Genomic DNA, 18100 nt, shown 5'->3' with positions numbered 1-18100 from the left:
CTCTCTTCGGACCAAACATCCATGTTATGTTTAATACATGAACTATTATCTAATGAAGGCCAGATTCCGGGAAAGCAGGAACTGAATCAAACATATTACCTAGCCCCCCCAATTCCCCTCCTCCACTCCACGTTTTTCACTTTCACTCTAATCAGACCACGGGCCATAAATTAGATTTATCACTGGCACCAATTGGAGAGGGGAGGGAAAAAGGGGTAGCAAAAACGAAGGCAGGGAGAATGGAGGCCAATTCACAAAGAGCAGGGGGCATGAGCCACGGATCACAGCTGTGTGAGCTCACACCACCAGTGAGTGTTTCGAAAACTAACGTCCCAAACAAATAAATAAATTTAAAAAAGAAAAGAGTATGCCATTTCCTGGTGATGATTATCAGAATGCATTCAAACAAATCTGGAACATAACGTGAAAGAAAATAGCCATAATATTCAAAATGATCGAACCAACTTGCTAATCCTGCTGTGTAAAACTCCCAATGTTCTCTGTGTTCCCTTACGGTTCCTGCAGACTCTAAACACTGTTATCAACGGATCCAGTGTGTTGTGACCCTCAGAGTCCCTGCAGGGCAGGCAGCCATAAATTGTCTGACACCGTGGTTAGAAAAGGAAAATTAGAAAAAGGACAAGCTGTGCAGCACAAACTTAACTCGCACACACAAACACTGTTCAGAACAGCGGGCCGGCATTGGCACTTATCCATAAAATATTAGATGGCATGCTGGTTGCCAAAAGTAGCCCGTATTACGTTTGTGAAATATGTCAACTGTTTACTGAAATACTATTATTTTAGGAACGCCAAAAAACAGCACCATGTGATGAAGACATTTCTCTGCCTCAATACGTTTTAGCAATCTAGGAGCAGTGAGTTGGATTTTGATTTGAAGATTTTCTTTCTCCTTAAAGAAAATCTATTATCTAAACAACCTGACTGTTGCAATTAAAGCCTATACTGGCAAAGAGACAGACCTGGCTTTAAGAGGGATTTGAATGCAAGGGACTGTGTCACTGGGGTTAAGGGCAATTGAGTAAAAGACAGAGAATCCCTGCATGTCATTCACTTTAGAGTCACCAAGTAGTACCCTTTGACAAGGGGGGGAATGACACAAATAGAAAAATAGCCAGCAAGCCACCATAGCAACCCACTATGTCAAGGCTCGCATGAGGCCTGTCCATCTAGCCTTGACTGCAGGCACACTGGAAACTAAAGAGAGAAAATTGAAGGAAAGAAAAATAACTAGAGGGGACAGCTTTGTGCGAACTATTTTCATTTCCCCTGGTCACTCCTTCCAGATGCCTCAGTCGCCCCCCAAATACCTCATTGTGTATGGTTTCTGTCACACATTGAGCCAATATTTTAAGGTCATATATATATTTTAATTCTAACAAAGAGGCTATGAATTTCAAGCAAGCCCCCAGTGGCATGTTTAGCCTTAATTTTAAGCGTTTTAGTCAAATCGCGGCTGTACAGTGGCCTAATCAGAGACACACATTACACTTCATTACACTTCAAAGCTTTGCATACTGATGCACGCACAGCTACAACAACGTTACACCGCTGGTTGCGTGGCCAACCGAAGTTGATTAACGATATCTAACCGACAACTAACGTCCCGTATCTCATAAATTAATGTAACATCATGATAATAACACATCTCCGAAAGCTTTGCGACAACTACCATAAATTCCCAACTGACGCCAACTGAATGTGCGCCGATAGTATAACGTCGCTAAAACATCAACGTGCATTGCCTTTAAACTGGTGTTACCTCATCTTTCCTCGCGTGTGCGTGTATGTGTGTATGTTTACGTACGTTTACGTGGACTTTGGGCATCGTTTTTCACACAAATAAAACAGCCGAATAGTGGCAACTCTTTGAAGAAAAGGTCCAGAGGCAGATTAGTCTCCGCGCAGCACAAAGAAAGGCTCAACGTTACACTTAGCTTACCGATCGACCAACCAAACGGTCCATTTAACAAGAAAGCTGTCGTCGGCTCCGAAGAATGGCCGATAAGTCCACTTCAGTATCTCGAGCAGCAACAACAATGGACGTTAAAAAAATACTGCAACATACGACACTAGTTTGATAAAACCAGGCATACTTTGGGTAGCCAATTGTGTTAGCTAGGTTAGCATAGCTCGTAGCTCATTTTCTGACGTTGGGTACGCTCGTTTTGTACGTCGTCAGTTGTTATTGGATTAACGTCGCTACCTAACTAACGTGCAGAAGAAAACCTTAAATTACTTTCTGACCGTGTCAATAACATAGTTTGTATATTAAGCTCACACCCCAACGTGTTCGTTTTTGTTTTTAATAACGTTAAAATGTAATGTTTTGATGAGACGTTAACGTGACTCGCTGGGCAACTAAATGCCGACGCGTTAGCTCGTTACTAGCCCGGCCTTTCTTGACGTAATACACAGCAATGCAGACGCATCCACAACACACGTTGTTTCTGTTAATTTACTACAACTTCCCCAACTTCCCTTGGTCTCAACTCAGTCCGAGTTTACCGACACCGTTGCCTAAGATAACGCTAAACTAAGACGACCGTTGAAGAACCGGCGCATCCCGTCGTTAAAAACGTGCGCGCCTAGGAGAGGCTGCCCAGGACGCGTCTTGTTGTAAAAGGCAGCTGCCGATGTGTCGCTTTGCCTTTTCACAATATCCTCCATTTCCACTTACCGTTGACGTGTTTCTTGTTCTCAATCCAAACCACGAGCACACGGGCGGACTTGGAACGAGGGCTGGCGTCAAAGTAACAGAAATGAGGGGTTTTATCCAACTTATTCTTCTTAGTTGTTTTCTCCACTTCCTGATTGAGACGGTGCCATTTTGAATAGCGAAAAAATATTTCCGCCGCTGTCGTCACGCGCAGTGCCGCTCGACGATCGCGAGCCCGAAAGACAGCCAGGCCATAAATAGTTCATCACGGTGATGTTTCGCACACCTAATCCGCTGAGTCAATTTAGAATAAATAAATAAAAATGGGGAAAGATTAGATGTGAAATAAACCAGTTGCAGCTCTGTTATTGGTCTTAACGTCAACACATTACATAATTATACATTAGCCTTGTAAAATATAAATATAAACATGTTACATGTTGTCTAATTATAAGACTGAAGGGTTATATTCTGTAAATAAAATCTAAATATGGGCAAACTGTTTAGGTTGGTTTAATCCATAATCTATTGTTTTTATAATAGTAATATCATTGTGTAAGACCAACACTTGAATGCGTTTTGTCAATTGAGCCTCTAAACTTGATGATATCTGAAAATTAGGTCAGAATCAATAGTTGAAGGGAAGAGGTCTGAATAAAAGCTCCTGTATCAGATATTTACTATTATTTAAATGCATGTATTGGCTGCCACTCTTAAAATTGTCTAGTTTTTTCTCCCATTCAAAAACAAGCTTTTCCTTGGATGCCTGCAGTAAAAACCAACACATCCTGGAAAAACAGATATATTGACACAATAACTAAGTCGTTTGAGACAAATAAACTCCTTACTTTAATAGTACATCATTTATTTCACTAGTCGTACCTGGAATTGCAAGCTTTAGCAATGGTTTTCTCTCACCATTAGAGACTAAGGACCTAAATTTAGCCCAAGTACAACACCACTGCTGCTGCAATTACAATCACTCCCACTCCCACCACTAATGATAGTAATTATCAAAGCTAATGACTAACTAAGAAAGAAAGAAAATCTATACACAACTGCATAAAATAGCATATATATATATATATATATATATATATATATATATATATATATATATATATATATATATATATGCTATGTATGTATGTGTGTAATGCTTTTTCCTACAGTAATGTCCATGCACAATAGAATAAAGAGAGCGTGAATGAAAATGTATGAACAAAAGTGAGAATAAACTAGATCATAAAAACCTTTTGCACAAAAACAAACATGGATTGACTCTTATAGCTGGAATTTTTTTTTTTTCTGAATCATCTGTTGTGCAACTGAAAACCAATACGTTTCATTGCTGTCTCTTCCACGGTATTTTTCATTTGAGCAAATCACATGGACTACATCCCGGCAGACAGTTATTATACAAAAGCGTATTTTCCTTTCAGATATTAAACGGAGTGCATGTTCATCTTCCTCCTGCAGGTCGCTGTCTCGTTTTGGCATCCATCTGTCCATTCCTCGTTATTGAACGACATAGCTGGAAGAGCTCCAGTTGTTTCCAGCAAACACGCACTGCCACTGCTTTCCGGGTATAACGGTCCCTCTTTGGACAAAGGAGGATGGTGGGAAGCAAAGGACGGTGTGTGTGCGTGTGTGCGTGAGTGTGCATCTGTGTGTGTGTGTGTGTGTGTGTGTGTGTGTGTGTGTGTTTGTTTGTGTTACATTCTAAGGTACTGCTCCTGAAAGATAATGGAAGGGCTGTGCTTTGTCTTCCCTGTCTGATATAGTTGTATTGTCTCATGTCAGCAAGGTGCTGGGTGATGATACAGGATGTAAAAGCAGCATCCAGGCACATAGTTTGAATCTTTATGATGCATATTAGCTCATCAAACGACCCGTGCTCAAATTTTTAATTTGAAACCTGGGAAACGTCGATTCCTAACACACTTTTCAGAGACAATTTCTGATACTTTTTAAATATCTTGAATAAAAAAAAGCATGTATGATGTGGTATCTCAAAACCATCTGTATTGAAATTAATGAGAAGTCTGCTCTTTGAGTTTGCATTTGGTGCACCCTACTGGAAACATACTGCAAACACTTGGTTTATAGTGGACTGGGTTTTAAAGTTAGGAATGTTTAAGTGAATTAATTGAAGAATTCAACAGTGTTTCCAGGAGATTAGAAAAAACGCACACAAAGCAGAGCCATGCTATCTACACACAGACACAATGAAGATTTGCCTCAAGAGAAAGCACTGCAGGGTTCTCCCACTTCCTGTTAGTGTCTAGTTCCCACTGAATTTGTAGTGTTTGCTATTTGGCAGCTGTTCATTGTGACTCTTACAGGAGTTAGTTTCTGTAAATAGAACAGTTCATGCACTTTCAGTTCAGAGGACGTCAAAGGCACTTCCTTTGTTTGAATTACCTTTGCAGAAGAAGCAAAAAAAAATAAGTGTTGCGTAACAAACCCAAACTGGTGATTAATATCCATCATGGGAAGTTATTTCCAACAGTGTCCAGACCTTTTGCTGGATTCAATAATTAGATGAAGAGGGGGAAAAAAAAGCTCCATTGTTAACATTAACAAAGACCAAAAAAATGAAGACACTTCAACACACATGTGATCTGATCTGGGATCAGGCTCCATCTTTAATTTTTGGATTGACACAAAAAGTGCTTTGTTTTCACCTATTGTGGAACCCTGTGTCTTCGTTTGTGCGTTCGTAGCATAGAACACACAATGCACAACATAAAACGCATCAGCATTAAGTGCTCAGCAGACTCCCTGAGAAGTGTGTTGCTGCATGAATAGGAATGTTGGCCTCTTCACTAATACGACTTATGTAAATCTCTGACAAAATCAAATTGCACAACTTTTCCCTCCCCAAAAGCTTCTTTGTCTCCACTTCATTATTTCCCAGTAAAGGCCACGTCTGCCTGAGTTCGGCTGCAATTTGATTAATCCACCGAAAGGAAAGCCAGACGGTAAGAGGCTGCTCTACTTCTTTTCCATTCAATTCAAAATTGCAGATCTCATGCGGGATTTAATTTCATGACATTCATTTCATTTCATTCTTAAAAGATTTATTTCATTTGTTCCAGTTCCTATAAATATATTGTTGTATTGGCATCATTTGAATATTGATTTGATCACATATAAGTGTTACTATTGCTGGAGCAGATTGCATTGACATCAAACTGTTTTGTGTTTTTCTCGGTTGCTGTGGATATTTCAGGGAGGCTGAGCAGCTTTCAGAGAGATGGAGACCTTCGTCTTTTTGTTTTCATTTTCCGCCCTCGGCATTCTTTATGCCATGAACACCATTCCTGAGTTTCAAGAGTAAGTGAAAACATTTCCATTTCGATGTAAATACTCTGTTGTTAGTTCTCTAGTTTAGCTCTTTATTTGTGCACGTGATAAAATGAAACAAAGAGAAATATGCAGTGGCATGAGAAAATGCACAGGTGGGATAAAACAAAAAACCCTGCAGGGCTTGTGAAATGAACCATACCCATATATGCTTACCACCAATTTACAAACAGACTAAAATACATAAATTAAGGAAAGAAAGCAATTTCCAAACAAGAAGTACTAAAGATAAAAAAGAGAAAGAAATACTAGGATTACAATACATACAATGTGCCATACCTAATTTTCACAATACTGTACACCGTTCCATCCTGACCTTTCTGTTTTTATTATTATATAATCAAAACGATTGTAAAAAATTACATAAGTACAAATGTTTCAGGGGGCAGGTGGTCCTTCCTGTTTCATGGGATGATTGACAGTACACTTTTCCACCACTAGAGGACACTGTAAGCTTAAAACTCAAGGTTTGACCATGACTCTGCACCTCATAAACCACGTGGAGCAGTAATACCACGACTTTCAGTGTGTTTGCCAATTGTGTCTTAAAGTTGTGTAAACTCTTAAAAATGATTAAACCACAACATTTCTCGCGCAAAAAGAAAGTAATGTGAACAGATAAACTGATATTAGAGATATTTCCTTTTCTTGGCTGTGAGGGATACTTCTCTGATTCAATTGTTATCTGTTCTTCCTGTTTATTGGGATACTACCTCATAGTATCGTCTACAGTTAATGGCCGTGTACAGGCGTAATACACAGGGCCATGTGCTAAAACACACATTCCACTCCCCCTTCTCACCTTTTACTGTAGGATATTTCTCACAGCCGCCAGACTTCTACACACACCTCCTGTGTGAATATCTCCGCTGGCTCTTTGTTGAGCGTGTGGACATTGACAATCAATACAGACGGCACAGAGGAGTTTGATAAATGGCTCTTGACATACAATATGCCTGGTGCTCTTCCACTCTGGAAACAAACAGTATTGTGTGCATAAATCTTCCTTCGAGAGGTAGCAAGGGAGCTTCCCTTAGCTCTCACAGCATTTGTTTTCCTCCTCCCGTGAACACACACTGAGAGTTTTTCCGAGGATGTAATGTTGTTTACTGGGAGATACCTTGAGCGCATTAATCTTTTCCCTGCGCAAGGCAGCGGTACCTTTGACCAGTAAACATGGAGGGCAATGCTGAACTAACACGGCCTTACCTTTTATGCTTCCCACACCTCTGCTTATGATTGATTAAACCTTTGTCAAGCGGTGCTTTTAAGCCACCGCCGGGCCACTGCAGCAGCATGGGAGGTGAATGCTGCAGGTCTAGAGTTTAAAAAAGGAATGTATACCACTGTGGATTAATACTGTAACTTTGTCTTTGTAGAACTCGATCAGCCTGGTAAGATAATTAAACTAAAGGGGGTTTCAAATATTCTCAATTACCAACAAGCAATCCAATGAATATATTACCATATTATTATAATTAAGAGTTATATCAACAACACAGAATCAGGCTTGTTTTTGCCAAATGTCGAGACTTTCAGACTTTATTTTAAAAGGCTCCTCTTTGTATTTCAAGCAAGCTGAGTTTTCGAAAGATAAAATAAAGGTGACACTGATGTCTTGATGGGTAGACACAAAATGAAGAACTGCCCTTAAGGATGCTTTCCAGTGGAGAAAACATGATACATCTCACTCTAAGATGCTAAACCAGTGGAGAAAGTGATGAAGTGCCGTCTATGATGCCCTTTCAATAGAGAAAACATGATGAAATTCACTCTAAGATGCTCTAGGAGTGGAGAAAACATGATGAAGTGCCCTCTAGGATACCCTTTTATTGGAGAAAACATGATGCATTTAACTCTAAGATGCTCTAGCATTGGAGAAAAAATATACATTTCATTCTAAGATGCTCTACCAGTGGAGAAAACGTGACGAAGTGCCGTCTATGATACCCTTTCAATGAAGAAAACTTGATGAAATTCACTTAACGATGCTCTACAAGTGGAGAAAACATGATGATGTGCCGTCTAGGATACCCTTTCAATGGAGAAAACATGATGAAATTCACTCTAAGATGCTCTACGAGTGGAGAAAACATGATGAAGTGCCCTTTAGGATACCCTTTTATTGGAGAAAACATAATGAATTTAACTCTAAGATGCTCTACGAGTGGAGAGAATTTGATGATGTGCCCTCTAGGATACCTTTTTATTGGCGAAAACATGATGAATTTAACTCAAAGATGCTCTACGATTGGAGAAAATATGATGATGTGCCCTCTAGGATACTTTTTTATTGGCGAAAACATGATGAATTTAACTCTAAGATGCTCTACCATTGGAGAAAACATGATGAATTTAACTCTAAGATGCTCTACCATTGGAGAAAACATGATGAATTTAACTCTAAGATGCTCTACCATTGGAGAAAACATGATGAAGTGCCTCTTTAGAGAACATTCTGCGTGCGGGGGGCCACAGCATGCAGCTGGAGCCCTTTTCATATTTTCCGGCCCTGCCTGCCCCGTCAGACTGAGTCCCCCGCGGCCGGGTGCAGTGCATCTATCACACAGATTCCCCTTCACACCTCTGCATTATTCCGACTTACTCGAGGTTGCGTAATTATTATTCTCTCTGACTTTCCATTCATCATAATTTACTAATTTAGCACTGCGGAGAGGACTGGCACAACTTCCATGGGAGAAACTAATTAGCAAAGAGAATGAAGCAGAAAATCAGAGGGAGATTGGTGTCTAACAGTGCAGAGGGTCAGCAGTTAGATTGATTTTTCTTGTGGATAACAGTTGAATTCCTCTTCTTTCACAGGCCTTACGTGATCTTGGCGATCGGCGCTGCGGTGCTGGTGGTCGTGTTTCTGTTCTACTTCCTCGTCACTCGCGGCAACCCACCCAAAGACGCCTTATTCTTTGGTATTTAAAACACGACACACGTGCAATGCATTTCCAAACACGTTTGACAAAGGTCGAATTGTATGTGATTACATCTGATATGTCCAAAGCTGCTTAGACTGATCAGGCTCAGAGCAAATCTGAGCCACACTATTGTGAAGCCTGACTGACCCCGAACCTCACGGCACTGTGACACACATCACCTTCTGGCTATTGTTTCGAGACTTGAGACCTTGGTTGACCTTGAAGCAAAGCTTTTGGAGAATGTTCATACAGGAGAAGGCACCACACTACTTATGCTGTATATATATACACTGCTGTTGTTCTCTGAATTAGTGACGGCAGCTCGTGCACCTTTCACGCACTTTTAATAAAGCTTTTCTGCATTCATTTGTGTCGTATTCTTCCTCGTTACATCGGTCAAATATGTTCTCCATTCCCGGCCCTACAGCTGATGCCAAGGGCTATGCTAGGTGGTGATATATCACCAGTTGGTGCCCGGAGCGATACTAGTGTTGTGCAGGTGAACCCCACAACAATGAGCACAAAAGCTGTGGCAGGCTCTTCTCAGTGATGGAGAGAGCCATAATCCCCCTGCTATCTCAACTGTTAGATGTCAGAGATAAACCTGGTTGTCCTGAGGATTACAGAAGAGACACATAATGTGTATGTGTGTGTGTGTGTGTGTGTGTGTGGGGGGGGGGGATCCTGTGTGCAAAGAGTGTGCAAAGGACAGATAGGGAGGATGCGATACAGCGGGTTAAGCCGTGGTATCTGCAGAGAGATGCCAGAGTCACACCACACGATCGTTCCCTTTATAATGACATTCTGGAAAAAGGTCTGTGGGTATAAAGTACAACATTTTAGCACTCAAAAAGTTAATAAAACAGCCATTGTACCAGCGTGGTCAGGTCTTCTTTGAGAGTATTCGTAAGACCCATATGCCACTCTTACATGTCCCATGATGGCTGTTCACCATGGACTCGCTATATAAATGTGCCTCCAGCCAACTTCCCTGCTCACGATTTCATTTTCTCCACACGCTGTCCATAAATCACTGACGAGCCAGTTAAAGGGGAATATCTTCAACTCAAAATGTTTTGAATTAAAACGCTGGAGAAAGTGACAGAAGTAAAGGAGACGAAGGCTTTCAGTCAATACAATCTTGGCGTTGTTTGCTAGTACATCACATGTGTACAACTCTATATCTGTTTTTCAGAGGCAGGCAAAGCAAATTGAGTAATTACATGAAACTGTCACTTATCACAAAGGCTTCTTTCTGAATGACGTTTGTTCAAAGCTAAAAAAGAAAGCTGCTTAACATATCTTTGGGTCTGAAGCTCATTTTTTACAGAGGCAGTTACCCCTGCCCACCTTCCCTTATACACACACACATACATGCTAAGAAAATACTTTTAAAATGAGCTAATCTTTCATGTTTGTCTCCGTATACATGTTTTTATATCTCCTGTGCTTCTTGCCGTTGCAGTTTTTGCTGTATTTTCCTTCACTTGTGTCATTGACCTGACGAGTGCTTTGGAATATGACGGCATCATCTCCGGCTTCATGGAATTCTACCAAAAGACGGTAGGTTTTTGGTATTCTCACTTCTGATGTTAAAAATGCAGCAGTACCTGTTTTAACCCGCCGTCTGTCACGAGCACATGCCATGTCTGCGTTTCAGGGGGAGCCCTATCTGGGAACAGCCTACGCCATCATGATGTGTTACTGGGATGGAATAGTGCACTTTATCATGTACCTGATGATGATCAGCAGGATGACAGACAGGTGGGTGATGTCACTTCAAGTCACATCAAGTTCATACATCTTGCTCTCTGTGACAGAAAACTTGCCCTAAATGACTATAAAGAGATCTATACATCCATAAATGGCTTCAGACTTGTTTTTGTCATATTTTTCATTTTTAGAGAAACAGAGATTGATATTCATGAGTTGCATTTATCACCTAAAATTCATAGAACGGCTTTTTTTTTTACACAAAACCTGTGTGTTATGTGTGAAAGATTCCATTCTTGGAAATACAGCTATACCAAAAGGGTTCGTTGTAACAAGTTGTTAAAATGTTCCATGAAGAACGTCCAAAGATCCATTTTGGGAAAAAACTGTTCATCAATGATTGTTGAGAGTGTTTAAAGATCCTCCCAGCACACACATCCCCACAAACTGGGATTGGGAACCATGGTTGTTGTGAGTTGCACCGCACCACATCAGCAACCTCACGAGGGACCCTAAATGGGTCCAAAAGGATACTTCTTGAAACATAAAAGGGTTCTCTTACTACCTTCTAGGGAAGTCCAGATGGAACCCTTGGAATGTGAAACTGTTCTTGGTAGAACCTTTAAAAAACCCTTAGAAAGTGGAATAAAGGTAAGAATCTTGGATAAAACCTCAAGAGAAGGTTCTGGGTGGAACCATTTCACCATAGATGGGTTCTCATAGGGGGATGTGATTGGAAGAGTTCACAGATTACAGCTATAACCCTTTATATTGGGGTTTAAGCCTCAAAGTGTCCCAGGTGGAACCTTTATAAAAGCATCTACCAGGAACAAAAAAAGATTATCTGCTTGGGAAAAGCTGAAGAACCCTACATGGTTCGGTTAGCACCTTTATTTCTAAGAGTGACCTCAACTGACCTTATCTAACGTTGTGTACCTTCTGTCTTACCTGCTCTCTCCACACTAGTATAAATAGTATAATAAATCAATATTCTTTTTGCTTTCTCTCCCAGGAAAGCCTACCGTACCCTGGGCTTGTTCTGGGCCGGCTCTTTGTGCATCAACATGAGTGTGTTCATTGCCGGCATCGTGGCAGGTGAGCCTCATCTCCTTGTTCTCCTCTACCGGTCCCGTGACGCCGAGCGTTAATCAAGTGAACATCTGCACCGCCGTGTACCATCAGTGTCGCAGTTCGTTCTGCCAGCAGAATACACAATCGCTCCACGCCTCGTCTGCCACCGCTACACCCGGAACAACGCCGGGAACAGACTTAAAGCATCTGTTGTTGGCGTTTCAAACGGCATACACGAGTGTCACAAGTTCAAACCCGTCTACAGGCAATGCGTTGTTCTGGGTTGTGTTAACCTAGACTTACGGCCCTGTTCGCCTGAAGTGTCCTGTAGAGGTTTTATTCGGAAGCCTAATTACAGATTGTCATGTTCATGCACAGAGTGGCTTTGTATGGGTGAGTAAAATATGATACAAAATATGATCCCCCCCCCCCCCTTTCTTTGTGGCAGGTAAATATGGCTCACAGATCCGTCCGGCCTTCTGGCTGAACTTTGTCTTCCTTTTGATGCCCGTGTTGGCAGCCGTCACACTGTTCACTCGGCCCAAGGACAGACCGCTAATCGGGGGATACAATGTAAGTGTAACGCATGAATGGGTAGACCTTGGTGGAGCGGTTTAGAGCGGTATAGTGTTTGCTGAATCTATTTAATCAGCGTAACAGCGCAGTCCAGTTGAATGTGATCCAGACTATGAAAGATGACAAAGGACAGCCATGAAGTCATTTACATCTATGAGCTGCTGTAACTTCCAGTGGTGCAGTCAGTGTGAGAGATTTTGCGATGTACTTGCCGGAATCTGAAGGATCATACGAGTTTGTTTGTAAGTGCTACAATGTTTCACCAAATTTCAATATGTTTGCCACGTCCTAAACTTACTGCAGTCATAATCAATATTTATTTAATTTGAGCAGTGGATCACGATTACTTTTGTGCAAAGGGGTGGGTTGTGGCAACAAAACCCACAACCCTCAGCTTAAAATAGTTTTTTTTCATCTTTCAGCTCATTGTTTTGCAATTTTTCTGGTTCACAACTTTACTTTTTTGGTCCACTTTTACCAGCTGTGTTTTCGGCTGCTTTTTGCAGATCATGTGATGAACATCAGTGAACGCAGGTTTAAGACAACCTGTAGAAACACACATATATTCCACAGAGCAGACCTTCAAACACAGCTCTCATTAACGTGAGCTTGAGACTATGAAACAAGGACCGTGACTAAATCAGCTCTATATTCTACACTTTGTTGTCTTCTCCTGTCAGGCCCAGCACGTTCAGAGCATGAAGCTGATCTGGCGTCCTTTGGATCTGATCCTGGTGCTGCTCCTGTTAGCTGCCATGGCCTTCACCACCCTCAGAGGCTTGGTAAGTGTACACCCGTCCAAAAATCCCATTTATTTTTTATTTTGTCGAGGCATTCAGTCTGATGCTAACTTCCGCGTTGGCCTACACAAATACGAATGGTTCGGTCTTTTCACCAAACTATAAAATGCTTCTCAAACTGACCATGAAGCCCAGTTTGTCATTCTAATTGCCAAATAGAATACTGAGGAATCCTTGCGTCAATGTGGACATTTCTTATTCAGACAGTGTCAGGGAGATGTTCACATTTGTGATCATTTGCAGTTGCACTTTGTGTTATATTGTGAGGTGTTCCTGTTATTTTGTCCCCCCCCTTCTGTAGGTGGCTCTGGACTCTCCGCTGGATGCCTGTTCCATCTACCTGAGGCAGTATGAACCCTACCTGAAGGATCCTGTGGGCTACCCCAGAGTGATGGTGAGTGCCTCATGTCCCTGCAGCACCTGAATGCTCCCCTCCAGTTTTACATAACCAGCCACATAATGGACCTCTGCTTCCATTGATATCACTCCGAGTGCGCTGGAGGCTCGCCCCTTATCTCCTCCACTCTTTTAGCTGGCAGCTGATTACACAGTCGTTTTTCATCATTACAGCAACAATGAGCAGAGGGTTGAGAGGCCAGCGCATCTTTGTCTCTCTCTCTTTCATTTGCGCGAGATGGATAACAGATTATTACCGTGTTTGGCGGCGGGCCCTGCCTTCCTGTTATTTCCTCCTCCTGACCCCGCTCGGCTGCGGGGGTTTTGTTGTGCTTTGTTCGTCGTACACAGCTTCGTCAATAGGTTATCCAAAGACCTTGTCGGGGCTGCAGTCCAGTCACAATTGCGAGTCATTGATCAGAGGGACGAAGAGCATGCTGAGAACTTGATAAGCTAATCCCTCTCCCAAAGCCCCCCATCAGCATCTCACTGGGTGGGAGGAGGGCGTGTGCAGCATGTGAAAGTATGTCTCGGGTAGCGGCCTTTGCTAATCTTGTGTTTGTGTGTGTGTGACTGGTGTCGGCTCGCGGGTGCTTGTGTGTACGTGCGGGGGTGAAGAAATGAAATAAAGTTGCGTTTGGTACACCGGGTTGCAGCGTTTCTGCGCCGACCAACCTCTTTGTTCATTGATGATGATGAACGGTATGTGACAGATTACCGTGGCAGCACTAAAAAGACATTTGGACAAAAGACTGAAGGGCATATATGATTGGCTTTCAGGCCTTGGGCTGAACTCATTAGAATTCATCTAGACCTCAGAACGAGAATGAAAAGAAACTGTTCAGTGGTATAATTTGAGTTTTTTTTTTTTTTTTTAAAAGGGGTAACTGGCTTTCTTTCATGCACCAAATATTTTAAGTTGAAGGTCAGGACAGTTTCTGTAATGACCATTGTGCGTCATTTATGCTGAGGGGGGCAAATTTATGTTTGAGAGACTTGCACTTAATAAGAACAATTTGGAACAACTCAGGCTTTATTTGAGTATTTCCATTTGAAGAGAGCTCATTTTCCTTCTTTACATTTCACATTACATTTATCTGATGACTGCAGTAACAAGTCACGCTGCAGAATACAAAGAGATTAGATGAAGGTGATTAAATTGTGCAGCGCTAGTTGGACCCAGGGAGATATACAACATCAAAGAGATCAAAAATGATCATAAAGCGATTTAACACCCCAGAGGGTACAAAGCTGTTTTACTTTTGATATTTACCTCCATTTTACAGCTCACACCTGTTCATTTCTACTCTACTTTTGCTGCAATTTTTAATTATTTTTCCACACTGGTAGTGCAAGTTTTATTCTGAAGGTGTCAGTGTTTGTAATTCAAAAAGCAGCCCACCTTCTGTATTCAGCAGGAGTAGACAGAGTGCAGCGTAGGCCAGAGGAGATGGAGGACAGTATTAATTGTGTGCTGGATTGTTGGTCAGGACCCAAGAACAACATAGAGCGGCACTGATGGAGGGGAAGGGCCTTCTGCACTGGGAGAGACACTTTCCACTGGATCCAGATTCCCTGTTCACTGGAATATACATCATAATATACACCAACACTTGTGTATAGCTATGGAATGTATACATGTGGCATTAAAACAGATAAAAGACATTTGGAAATGTTCATGTTTGCAGGAAATAAGTGAACAAGTTCTACATTATTTTCACAGATGCTGCACTTGTTCTTCTACGGGCTTCCTCTGTTGGGTGCGTTCGTTTACGGCCTCCTCAAGCCCGGATGCACGTGGATGTCCGACTGGACCGTGTTCTTAGCCGGAGCCGTGATCCAGGTAACGCCACGGAGACGAGCAGTCGGACTCTGAGTACATGTAGTTCCTAATGCAGGTGTTGCATCGCTTCGCCAGTTGGTTGCATTGCATTAAGTCACAGGCATAATTACTGCCTCTGATTGATTCAAGTCAAATTAAAGTGAAGTTCACCAACAGGGGTCTGAAACGTGCCACTGCAATTAAAATGAAACTCCTTGCAGCGAGCTCTCAGCCAGAATAATAATCACCGGGAAGGACTGCGTTTATCTATTGAAGCATATTTTTTGTAACAAACAAGCTGCAGGTGCTTTCTCTTTACACAAACCCGACAGAAAGATGAAACACGAGGAAGCACTTGATCAAGGCCATGTTTTTCTGTTCAAAAGAAGTCGGGGGATAATGTATTTTCTAAACAGCCAGCTTCTTAAATCCGTGGCTTTTCTTCTCTTTTACGACCCTTTTCCGTGTGTTTTAACGGTGGACTAATGGCCGTGGAAGAGACACTCAAAGGCAATAATATATATAATATATAGCACAAAATAGTGGAAGCATCAGTGCTGAGAGGGACAATAAGTAGTACCGCAAAAGTCGGGTTACAAGCCGCTACTACCTTCGGTGGGTGTCCCCGCTAGCTCCCCGCTGTAGCCAGCTAAGCGCTGCTGCTAGCTCTCCGCTAGTTCTCCGCTAGCTCTGCTCTAGTTCTCCGCTAGTTCTCCGCTAGTTCTCCGCTAGCTCTGCTCTAGTTCTCCGCTAGTTCTCCGCTAGTTCTCCGCTAGCTCTGCTCTAGTTCCCTGCTAGCTCTCCGCTAGCTCTCCGCTAGCTCACGGGACTAGTAACAATGCAGTCTAACTTCTCTCTGGCCGTCTGTGTCTCCCTCCAGTGCCAGTGGGCCCACATCGGGGCGTCCCTCCACCCTCGGACCGCGGCTCCATTTCGTATCCCAACCGATGCTTTCTGGTCCGTGCTGGCAGCGAACTTGCTCTACGCTGCCATTCCCATCCTCGTGGCCATGCGGGTTCACAGTAACCCCTATTTCTTCCTGAAGATCGCCCCCTTTCCCGGGCAGACGGGTTTGCCGAACAGCGAGGAGAAGGATACTAAGTACAAAGACAAATAGTGAAAATCTTCTTTGACCTTTGGAGTTCACTCGCCTATCTGATAATTCATAAAGAGCTGTTTTATTTCAAATGTCAAAATATAAGAATATTTTGCTCAACATCTTTGGATTAAGTAGTTATTTAAATGTTTGCTTCTGTAAGCTATTATATTGAGTACTTAAGCAGCTCTCTAGGAAGCAGCAGTCTGGGGCTTTTATTGTGAAGGGAAAAACGGAAAGAGAAGAGAAGAGGAGGAAATGTTCTAGTGGTGTTGGGGACAAGAATAAAAGTGGTTGCTGTCTTGTACAAACTATGGAGCATCGTGTTGTTGTTTTATTATTAATGTGAAGTATAGGCGCAAGATAAACCCTTGGCTACGTTTCCTCTCCTCTTCTTCTTCCGTTTTCCCTTCACAATAAAAGCCCAAGAAACATACTTCCTAGAGAGCTTTTTAAGTATTCATTATAATAGCTTCCACTTCCACTACTTTTCTTCTACTTATTGGCCTATTTGTTTGTGAGTGTTTTTTGCAGTTTACTCAGCCGTTTTGAAGTAGTAGGCGACCAACAAATGAGTGCTGACGTTGCCTTAACACAAACCTTGAACTGTCCCCGCACTTAACTACGGTTGGTAAAGTCATACAGCTCCTTGTATCCAGCAAAAGTCACCACAATGAGAAAAAACACACAATGTAGTCAGGCACTTATCTTGTTGAGTTGAATTCTTTTTGACTGAGGGGTTGAGTGAAAACGTGCGGCGCATTGAGCTGAAAACCCTGATTGCAAAAGCAGCACACAAAACGCTTCATTCTCATTTAACACAATTACAAAAAGCTGCCTCAGGCTTCGGAAAAAAAACAACCTCATCTGATCATGACCTTAGTCTAGTTTCCTGTTAGTTTCAGCCAATCATGGCAAAGAAGCATGTTGCATGTTGATGAAAGAATGCTGCTGAGGTTTAATATATTGTGTGGTGGGTGGATTGCATCTTAAGAGAAACATAATCAAGACAATACAAGACAACAGTGATCTACAGCAGCTTATGATGTGCACACATCAACTAAAGTACATCGATAGCAGAGCACTAATATATTATTATATCATATTTCACTCTGCTTTCTGCAAATCAGAGGCTTCGGTTTCCTCACTCTTTGCAAGTTAAAGTGTTGTTTCATAATGAATATTTAAGACACCTTCCCTGACATTGGAACCATTTCAGATTTTTGATGTATTATTTATACTCACTTAATCTCACAGGTTTTTCCCTCCCAAGTTTCCCCCCTTTACACTGGTTCCTACACCTCGGTTCTATTCGGTTCCACGGAAACACAACATACATGCACATGGTTGGGAGCGTGCTGGGCAGCAGGGAGCGGCGCCGCTGGCATCCAGCCACGAAGGTAACGGACTAAATAAACACCCACAGCCGCTCGCACGACTGAACCAGAGGAGCTTCACCAACGGCAACCGTCCCCAATTCTCTTTTCTTCAGTGTGGTTGATGCAGAAAGGAGACTAGAGCAGAGGAAAAGGTAACTGGAACCTGAAGTCTGCCCAAATATATATGTATAATGTATAATATGTAGCTGTTTAACATTAAACATGTCAATGTACAATTGATATCAATGTTTAATATGTAGGGTTTCCA

The 18100-nt window shown here is 42.1% G+C and overlaps 1 protein-coding gene across 1 annotated transcript; it reads left to right on the top strand.

The window, feature by feature from the left end:
• Positions 1–5939: 5939 nt before the first annotated feature.
• tm6sf2b (transmembrane 6 superfamily member 2b) lies at positions 5940–16474 on the top strand (the record flags this gene model as incomplete). The annotated part of the gene is made up of 10 exons (XM_079221117.1): positions 5940–6019; positions 8873–8976; positions 10445–10542; positions 10640–10743; positions 11705–11787; positions 12212–12336; positions 13020–13121; positions 13441–13533; positions 15259–15378; positions 16238–16474. 10 exons carry the CDS (start codon positions 5940–5942, stop codon positions 16472–16474), a joined length of 1146 nt encoding a protein of 381 aa, XP_079077243.1.
• Positions 16475–18100: the final 1626 nt, after the last annotated feature.

The sequence above is a fragment of the Taurulus bubalis genome, assembly GCF_910589615.1.
Source record: "Taurulus bubalis genome assembly, chromosome: 7".
NCBI classification, from domain to species: domain Eukaryota; kingdom Metazoa; phylum Chordata; class Actinopteri; order Perciformes; family Cottidae; genus Taurulus; species Taurulus bubalis.
This window is presented reverse-complemented; position numbering and strand designations above follow the sequence as displayed.